At 43.9% G+C, this 10,390-nt stretch overlaps 1 protein-coding gene across 1 annotated transcript in view; it reads left to right on the plus strand.

The window, feature by feature from the left end:
* The first annotated feature begins 2,429 nt into the window (after nt 1-2,429).
* AGPAT4 (1-acylglycerol-3-phosphate O-acyltransferase 4) overlaps nt 2,430-10,390 on the plus strand; it is a 53,162-nt gene continuing 45,201 nt past the window's right edge. The window contains exons 1-2 of the mRNA XM_026044745.1: nt 2,430-2,483; nt 2,794-3,023. Coding sequence (XP_025900530.1) covers nt 2,846-3,023 — 178 coding nt within the window. The 5' untranslated portion in view covers nt 2,430-2,483; nt 2,794-2,845. The remainder of the gene's footprint in view (nt 2,484-2,793; nt 3,024-10,390) is intronic.

Raw genomic sequence — 10,390 nt, forward strand, 5'->3', positions numbered from 1 at the left:
GTGGGAGAAATGAATTGGTGGACTAACATTTGGGTTAGCCCTTTCTCCTCCCAAAAATTTTGGCTCAGCTGCTTACTACAGCAGTTGTGGTGTTTTGTGATGGGTGCTTTGTGATCCAGTCCCTTCCTGATCTCCGGGAATTAGATTAGAGTGATTCCATGACATGCAATTAAACAAGATGACTAGCACAAGAAGCTTTTAATCAGTTTAACCAAAGGCAGTAGGATAAATCTAATCRCTGGGATTTCAGGCATGGTGCAGTCTTTCCCATCCCCTTACAAGCCTCTGGCTGCTTGCGGTCTGTTGTCCGTCTAGTAAATAGGTGATGTAATCCCTGCTACTTGATGAAGTAAAGGAGTCTGAATTAGGGAAGTGAAAGCTGGTGTCTGTTGCTGCAAGCCTCTCTGAAAGTCGTTTTTGCTTTTTGTTCTTTTCAAGTGCTTGATTCTGTCTGCAGAGCAGGACGGGGACCGTGGCGGGACCTGTTATGACAATTCCTGCTGGGCGCCGTGTCTCGCTCCTGGGCTTTCAGGAAAGGCGGAGCTTTGGGCAGATCCATGCTGGTCAGCTGCGTGCCACCTTCAGCAGGTGGCCTTTAATGGAACGGCTGCTCGGAGCTGGGAAAAGCCAGAAATGGCAGTGGGTTCTGCGATGGACACGGGCCTGTGGTGCGACTCCYTGCTGCGGGCTGGGGTCTGCTTTGGCACCGCAAGATACAGAGAGCAAAGCCTGGGATGCACAAGGGGCACACTGTATTTGCTAAGAATAGGCTTGGGATTGCCATACACACTTGGTWCCCATCGTCCAGTAAAACAGTTTCTTCTTCTTTTCCTCTTTTGTTCCTCAGGTTGGGCACCTGGCTGAAGAGCTTCATCACTTTGCAGCAGTTCTGGCACGTGCTTGCTCTTTGCTGGGATAGCATGGTCAGCAAGGGCTGTAAAGCAGCAGCTGCCTGGGGACACCAGCCTAGGCTTGGAGCCTCTTATTGTGAGGTCTCATACTAAGTGGAAGAATAGGGATAAAGATTGTTTCCATCAGTGAATTCCTTGGGAGGTGACAGTTACCATTTTGTTATTTCTTTGAGTGGAATTTCCCCAGATCTGCAGACTTTTTCTGTGGGCAAATTCTCCTCCTGCATGGAAAGAGAAATAGCCCTGGAGTGGAATGGTGCAGCACCACCTTCCGAGGACACCAAATTCACAGTGTTTGATTTTGTTTGCAGAGAGAAGTTGTGTTTGTGTTTTCTCTTAGCAACRTGATGGTGGTGGTGGACGTGGAGGGGAGCTCAGTCTTGCATAGGCAGCGTCCTCTGGACTCGCGGCTAAGGCTGGATCGATCCTTTCCCAAACTGTGCAGGCCCTTGYGAAGTAAAATTCTCTGGGAAGTTTCTGGGATCAGTTATTTTGGAAAACTGCTGGGTCGTGGGTTAGTGCTGCTCTCAGAGTTTCTTTTCTCATCCTACGGGGCGTAACTGCCAGGACTGCTTGGGGCAGCTGAATAAGCTCCTTGCATCGTGTCAGTCGGTCGAGCTTTAGTTCTCAAGCCCAAATCCACCTGTGTTTGGATGTAACTAAGGAACAAACCACTAAAGCCAGATTTAAAGGGCTGCTGCTACATCCTGGTTTGGAAGCAGAGCCAGAGCAGCCCATAGAGGAAAGCAAAACCTCTGACATGAAACTCTTGTGTTTACTTTATATAGAGAAGACTGAGATTTTTTTTTAATAAAAAATTGAGAATGAAATAATTTAATATTCTCTTTTGCAATGTGACAGAAACGTCTGAACTTCTCTTGCCCTGGTGTCTTTTAAACTGTGCATATCTCTATGTGTGTTGAAGAATGCTGTTTGAATGCAATAGAGATATTCACGTGTCTCAAATTACTTAGTCCTCTACTTACTAGAGGACTAGAGGATCTGCTGTTTTGTCTTTAGTTAAAGAGCCTTTCTTGAGCAGAGGTGGGATATACAGTGGAGGAGTGAACCCACGAACAGCACTGAAGGTGCCGTGTCTCGTTTTACTTGCTCTATTGTTGGCTTGTTTCTTAGTTTAAAGGACTTAGTTAAGGCTTCACTGAAGACAATGGGTTAAACCAGAATAGTGGTTTGTTTTCCAGTATGAAGCGAGGGGAAAAAGTGCTTTTGTTCTTATCCCCGGTACTCCTATGCAGCTGTAGCTATCTTTCTTTCTAACGTGCTACTCTGGGAAAAAAAGCTGGAAGAGAAATCTGACAATTACTAGGCAAATGTAACTTAAAAAAAAAAAAACAGCATATGGTATGTTGGCTTTTTGTGTGTATAATTAAGCAAAATAAATCTTTTAGCAAATGTGTCTGAAAGTAAATAAATTGGTCTTGAATGAGTAAAATCGGAATGTTTTGTTTTTTACCAGGATGTTGCCCAGCGCAGCTCTGTGAAGTTGTCCAGAATCTCAAACAAGTGTGTGGGAATTACGAAGTACAGGCCATTCAATTCAAAATATAACTGGTTTGTTTTTCTTGTACTTTTATCTATTAGGACTTGATAGAGGAGTATTGTGGTCCACAGAATGGAGTAAAAGGCCAATGTGTTTTGCTGACTTATAATTGAAATGTGAAAATTTGTTTTCAATGCCCAAAGTAAATTGGTTTTGAAATAAGGGATTTTCTTTCCTTGCTTACTCTTGCAAATGTTGTAATAAAATCTTTTTTTCTCGAAGAGCTGAATTTCATTCACATATTTAAACAGAAAGCAGCCGGTTTGCATTAAAAATATGTCTAAAAATGCATTTTATAACAGTTGCTGTTTGGTTTTGCAGGTTGTCTTCTGAATTTGGGGCCTGAAGGTCCCCTTTTGCCTCTCAGCAAATCATGGACATCGTTGGCTTTCTGAAGTCTCAATTCATTTGCCACCTTCTGATCTGCTACATATTTATAGTGTCAGGACTGATCATTAACTTCATTCAGCTCTTTACCCTTATACTTTGGCCGATCAACAAACAGCTGTTCAGGAGGATCAACTGCAGACTGGCTTACTGCATTTCAAGTCGTAAGATCTCTTTTTCTTTGTTTTATTTTCCATTTTCCTTTATTTTTAAAGCTTTTTGTTTGTGTGGAGGGAGTTGTCAGAAAAGTTCTGACATGAATTTGAAATTCATTTATACGAAGATCATTGCTGCTTGCTACAGTACTTGCATTTGTGCAAAGAGATGTATGTGTTGCAGATGTATGTGTTGCTGAAATGTGTTGTTCTGCTGAAATTTGTTGTTCTTTCATACTGGGATACTTACTTGATGTGGGATGATGAGAAAAGCCTGCCTCTCCTCTAGATGTCCACCATGTTACATTAAGCCAAGTGAAAAATACTGACTAAAGAATTATTAAACACGTTCAGATGCAGTATCCATAAGCTTATAATGTGAACGAGTCGCTTGGAATAACTTTGTTAATGTTTTTATCATGCATGATTTTGGATTTCATGTCGGTTACTTACTGCATCTGSCTACTCATCAGGACTAGGAAATAACAGTACGAAAAACAGGGAGGGGGGAAAACCCTTTGATTCAATATGCTGCTTTCTCAAGCCAGTTGTAAACAGTCATTTCTTTGACTAGGCATTTCAGACCTTAAACTGCATCTTTATGAACAGTGTAAGCACATATTGGCTACATCTATAGTACAGAGTACAGCATGCAGCCTGTAAACATTGCAATAAGGAGCTTTAATTAGTGTTCATTCCCTGGGAAAGAGGAGCATGAGATTGGGACATTACCTGTAGAAAGACCCAGATCTTTGTAACTGATGTAAGACATGGCAATTCATTGATACTTGACTACACACAATTCCGGTGGGCTTAATGGGACCTACATTCATTCATTTCTTCTCAGTTAGTAGAAGGTTGGTGGATTTTGTACCTACCAACACTAGATTATCAAAGCATTAGCAATTGCCTTGGTAGTATTAGTCTGCTCGTATTTTCCGAACCGCTCTGATGGCAGTTTCATCACTGCTTTAGTCTAGTGCTAATGAAGCACCTCAGCATTTCTAGACTGAACAAGACCTCAAGCTGCTGTTGTCCATGCCGGGGCCGGCTTGTGCAGTTCCCAGGGTGAGRCGGGTGATGCTGCTTGCTTGCCCTGGCTGGGCAGGTAGCTCTTTATTGTGAGATTTTTGCCTAATCACGCTCAGAACAAACTAGCTCTAGGTTCAAAAGAGTTTTTGTCGTTGTTGTTTTGGTTTTAGTTTTACAACAAAAATCTGCAAGCTGTATGGTATGAGTCACCCTTACATGCTTGAAAGTCACAGAAGTTCTTCCTGCAGCTTGAGATCATGAAGCTTAGCCTTGGAGAAAACGGAGAGGCGTGTGCTTTGAAATGGTTATAAGCATCATGTTGCTTTGGGCGGCTGTCACAGCACAGGCACTGGAGCAGCTGAAATAAAACAGGCTGAGTTTAACCAAAGAGTAGAAGGAAACCAGCAACGGCCTTTAGATCTCACAGGTTCACTCAGTTTCATTTTGATGTCAAAGGTGGAGATTAGTGATTTCACAAAATCAGGGGAGAATATTTAATCTCTGACCCTATGCTGCTCTGGGAAAGGTTTCTGAATTTCAAGTAGTAATGGTGGTGGTTTCTTCTCCCTTCCAAACTACTTCCTAACATAGGACCGTTATAATATCACTGTGCAGTACCTGCAGTTGCAGTGCCTGTAGGAAGCCAAGTTGTTGCTGTAGTTAATGACTTGTCCTGTTTGCAGTAGTTTGGCTCAAGTTGGGTACGTTTGGCTGTCCACTTGATCAAGTCAAGTGAGGTCCAGTGATGACTTTCATGCTGCAAAATGACTCCAGGGAATAGCTGTGGTTTAGAAGCTGATCATGTGAGTACAGCTGTGTGAGTATAGGTGTGTGAGTACAGTAAGAACCTTACATGGAGATTCACACCATTGCTCCTGACAATCTAACAGGTTGACATTGCAGATTTTGAAATTCTGCTCATCAACACGAGTTAGGGAAGAGGCAAAAACCTGATTCCTGGTTTGAATTTACAGTAGAAGGGATTGACTAAAGCAGCAACTTGGTTGTAAGGAAAAGTTGAAGGTGTAAATACACAAACCAGCTTGCCTTCAACACTCAGAGTCCAGAAGTTGTTGCCCCTTCAGGCTGTGATTCACAACTGATCTGGTCAGACATCTGTACAGTACCATTTCACTATGGAGTTGGGGAGAACTTTCTGTTGACAAGTGTTTTCTGGGGAAGAAATATAAATGGCCAATTTTTTGATCTGACTTTCTATCAAATTTAACTTGGAGAAATGCTCTGTAATTGCAGGCTGCAGCCCTAGCTCAGCTGGGGTCCTGTGCTCCAAAGGTTGCTCTTAGGGAGTTCTAAGGGAGCTCAACCCAATCCCTTTGGTTGCAGTTTGCATTATTTCATAGCTCTGAGATACTTTTCTTGGTTTTCCACAAATAAACCCTTCCAGTTTTGATGTCACCATCCCATTTCATGAATATCTASAGGGTAGTGGTTAGTTCTGGTCATCCTTGTTGTGCGTGTTTCAGCCTTTAATGCAGTGGCAGGGAGTGGACGTTCAACTTGAGCAGGACGGCAGTGGGAAGCTTCCTTGTTGTTGCTCTGTGGTGCTCCTGAAATGAGCTGAGAGATTCATCAGGGTTCCTTGCCCTCTGGCAAGTATGGCTCTTCTGTTTGGAGTTTTTTTAAAAAGGGCATTTTGACTAAGAATTTTCAGCCAGTATTTTCTGGATCTAAGTGCAGATTCATTGACAGGCTTCAATTCTCTGTGAATTGCCCTTTCTAGAAACGACAGTCCTGGTAACTGCTGCTTGGTACTGAACTCCACAGGGCGGTTCTGATAAGGAAGTGCCACTTYGCAAACCTCAATAGCATGTGCTAATCAAAACAAGCTTTAAAACTTTGTGCTCGCGTGCTGGGGGGGGTTGGGGCAGCGCTGCCTTGGTGGAGAGCAGGTCGCGCCGGCTCCTGACCCTTGTTTGGGATGTAACTGCTGTGTGTGGAGATCACAGAATCACAGAATTTTTAAGGTTGGAAGGGACCTCTACAGATCATCTAGTCCAACCTTCCTGCTCAAGCAGGCACACCTACAGCATGTGGCACAGGGYGGCATCCAGGCGGGTTTTGAAGACCTCCAGAGAAGGAGACTCCACAACCTCCCTGGGCAGCCTGTTCCACTGCTCTGTCACCCTCACAGTGAAGAAGTTSCTCCTCACCTGGAGATGGAACTGCCTGTGTTTCAGCTTATGCCCATTGCCCCTTGACCTGTYGCTGGCCACCAATGAGAAGAGCTTGTCCACTTCCTCCCTACATTTTCCCTTCATGAACTTATACATGTTAATCAGATCCCCTCTCAGCCTTCTCTTCTCCAGAGAAAACAGGCCCAGCTCACTCAGTCTCTCCTCATACGAGAGATGTTCCATTCCCTTCATCATCTTWGTTGYTCTCCGAGATCCGATAGCAGGACATGCGTCGGGCAAATGGCCTCTCTCATGGTGCTCCCTGTTCTCGTGCGGGAGGCCGCGTGGTGCCGTGGTCAACAGCTCTGCCCGGGGCTCCCCTCAGCGCCCTTGGGTGAGCGGCCAACAGGCCCTGCGCTGACGGCGCCGCGAGGCCGYGCGAGCGGAGCGGGCAGGTGCACAGGGGCTTTCAGGGCTGTTGTTTAGCTTCTAATCTGCCTTATAAACAATTTATGGCAGTACTAATGCCTATTCTTGCCTTATGAAAGGCGTGCTATTACACCTGCGGGTATAGTTACACGAGGTGCAGTGCGGTTTGTAAATGCGTCTGAGGGGAAGGTCCCTGTTTGCACGGAAAGAGATGGCTCTGCTGGCTGCCCATYGTATGCGGCAAAATCAAGATGGAAACTGATTCTTCTCAAGACTGAGCTTTCAGGAAACAAAGCCAGAGGAAGCTGAGAGCTGCTTCAGATTTGTTATCCTAGACGGCTGTTATGAGACAGCAAATTCCTTTTCCCTAGATTCATTTGGATCCCTGCACGCAGCCTAGTGCCTGTCTGCAGTTCAGGGGAGCCCTTGCCCCCTGAAAAGCTCCCAAGCTTTCCTTGGCTTTTCTTTCCTCTTTCTGCACCATGTCCTGCTACCACCATCTTGCAGGGCAGGAGGAGCAGGCACTTTGGTCTGCTCCCCATGTGTACCCAAGCTCCTGCTTGGCCTGGAGAGATTAAACAGAATTAATGTCATTAATGAAACGTATCGAGTTGGTGAATTAAGGAATAAATGTGTGTGTGTATCTAAGACAAAACTTGGCCAGCAAATAGCCTTGAAATGACAGCATGCACATTAAGATAACTTCTTTTAAAGTCGGTTGTTATTCGGAGTATATTGTCTTTAATATTGTCCTACAGTGTGCTGTCTGTAGTGCCAAGCAAGCTCTGTTTGTGCACATAGATGCAGCAAGGAACTTTCATAGGGCACTTTGGACTGTGTTGCTGAGCCTGATTGCAAGGCTGTGTTTGGGGACTTTCCCTCAAGGCTACCTCTTGTCCAGATGAACATTTTCCTCCCCAAAAAAACCCCAAATCCAATTTTCTAGGCTGTATTGTATGTACCAGATTCTTTCACACAACAGATGAGAGTCTCTACATGCCATCAGTTGGTAATGTCTAACTTTCTAACTTGCATTGCACACCTTTCCTATAAATAATCTAGTAGGAAACTTAGCACTGCGTCATAAAAATCATATAGTGACAARTGAGCAAAGTGGTAGGGAATGGTCTCACTTTTTATCCCTAGCAAGGACAATGGAATGTGAACAAGTGTTACCTGATTTAGTGAAGCCATCAGAGTAGGGGCAGCAGGAGGTTTTTTCTCTGATTAAAATGCTAAGGTTTGAACTCCATAGCAGTGTACTGTTAACTCCTACAACTAGATTGATCATTAAGGGTTTTTTTTTTCAGTAGTTCTACTAATGTGAGGGAAGAACTGTTTATTTTAAGCAATGTATTTATAAGTTTTATAATCCTCAGGGTTTATTTTCTGTGTGTCCAAAACATGCTAGTAGTCAGAAGTTTTGCAAAGAATTCACTAAACTGTAAATCCTCTAAAAGCATGCATTTTAGTAAATAAAACATGCCAGCAAGTTTATACACCATAAATTGAAGAGTCAGGAGCTTCCTTTCAGTATCRGGCTGTATAATGCCATTGGTGAAGTTAGTCAGGATCTGTCGGGGGATGCTGAAGACATCGTGCCATTTTTGTTTGGGGAGATGTTTGAGAGGCTTTCTTTTTGCTGCTGAATGTGCTCTTGTGTTAAGAGGACTYGTGCCCCAGTATCCCGCTCTGTGCTCAAGAGTCACCTAAGATGTTAAAAATGAAAGAAGTTTCTGCCTCCTTTGTACACTCCTGTTCTCTGCTTGGCTTGTGAGCTGAGAAGGGCAACCAGTCTCCTAGTAAAGGGTTTATTGGGGAGGCAGGGACCTTCCTGTTGCCATGCCGTGACAGAGGAGTGCCTGCTGACTCTCCAGTTAGATCAAATCAAGCTGAACTGAGGTGAGATTAAGATGAGATGCAAATATAGGCTGACTTACAACATCCAGAGTAGACCACAGGCTCATAAATCTGAGAGAGAAAAGGATGCACAGAAAAGAAAGTGATGCAAGGTCACGTAAGAAAGATATCTCGCTTGCTTAGCTGACTTGGCTGCTACCTAGTCAGGAGGAACAGCAAGGTCTTCTGTCCTTGCGCGTGCTTCACGCTTCAGGTTGCAGGTCTTGGAGAGGAATTTCTCAGAAACCTCTACCCCCAAAAAAGCTTTTCCACAAGAATGCTATGGCCTTTCTGAGTGGATGACTTTTAAGAACAGTTTTTGTCCCACCTTTTGGTTTAAGACCRTTGCCCCTTGGTCCTGTGTATGCACAAACATACAGCACAGTTTCCTCTTGGTAAATCCTATTTGCTATTATGGTTCATCTCCCTTTTGAAGTCTTCCAAAGGATCCAGATAGATCTCCAGAAAATGAAAACATTATTTTGCTTTCTTTTATATGTATGTGGCTATGAATCATCTGCTGACAAACAGGCAATTTTTTGCTTCGAAAGAGAGATGAAATCTTCCTGCTTAGCCCTGACATGCCTGCAGTTCAGGGCCTTGTGTTCTCTTGGCAATTTGGTGCATACTGGTAACTACTAGTAATTCCTCAACTCTCCCTCTCCCCTTCCTTTTATACCCAGTTTGTGTTTGTATACCCAGTGCTGCTGGTTGTCTGTACAGTTCCCCACTGAGGCTATTGCTTCTTTATGTAAGTTTTGGAAGACTGAAAAAGGTTGTCATTGTCACAAGTTTTCCAGTATTTTGCTCATAAAGCAGGATGATGCGTTTGCTTTTTGCATGCATTGCCACTTGAACTTCTTTGAACAGCGCTGTGCTGGACGTGTGTACGGACATGGGGTTTGGTGGCATCTCTGTGTCACCTTTGGGAAAGTTCCTCACTCAGCCTAGAAGGGGTTGGGGCTGCTAGGTGCCTTTTAAGCAGTAAGGAACTGCTTTCTAGGAAAAAGAGATGTAAAAGAAATTTTTTATATGCTGTATTGAGTATTGGGGAAGAGCCAGAGAGGCATTTAGTGTGACTCTAATGAAAAAGCATCGCAGAAAATTGTTCTGCTGTTGCTGGAGCCTGCATGGAGTTTGCTGTTCTGCATTTTTTGCCTCAGATTCCTCATCTGAAGAAGAATGACATTAAAAGCCTACTGACTGCACACAGGCAAGCAGTAGCAGGGGAATCACAGAATAGTTAAGGTTGGAAGGACCTCTAGAGATCATCAAGCCCAACTCCCCGGCCCTCATTCCAAAGGATGGGAAGGCTTCGAGGGTGCGTGGTGGCTTTCTCTGTGGCTAGGTGGCGGTTTCTTGTGGCTTGTTAGCAATTGCCAGGGTAAGGCCTTGGACCCAAGGATCGTTTCCCTGCTTTGGAGGCTGTTATGAGGCAGCAAGGCCTCCCAAAGTGCGCGATGCTGAGGTGTTGGAAGAATCTTCTTTCAAGCCAGGGTTTAGAATTAGGAATCTTTTAATGTGGATAAAAAAACAAATGGAAAAGTTTAGTATTTCTTCAGGCTGCATGCTTTTTGGGAGGTAGTTACTTCTTTGCCAGGCCCCTTGATGTCATTGCTGAAAGAACGTTCAGCACAAAATAAGGGACCACAAAGGAATAACGGTATAAAAGATTGCAGTGCAATTGTTTGTGGGCAGATCATTTTGCCTTTCTGTTGGCCTCCTTTAATTAGTGTGTTAAATTTGTGTGCTTTTCCTATATGCAGACAAGTTGCATAACGTTAGTCAATAGCTAAAACTTCCAAACTTCCTTTATGCCATGATGCTAAAGATGCACCCTTTTTTTTTTTTTTAACTTAGTTGTGTCTCTGAATTGAATTT

The sequence above is a fragment of the Nothoprocta perdicaria genome, unplaced genomic scaffold (assembly GCF_003342845.1).
Source record: "Nothoprocta perdicaria isolate Ctin4 unplaced genomic scaffold, notPer1 scaffold_38, whole genome shotgun sequence".
Lineage (NCBI taxonomy): Eukaryota > Metazoa > Chordata > Aves > Tinamiformes > Tinamidae > Nothoprocta > Nothoprocta perdicaria.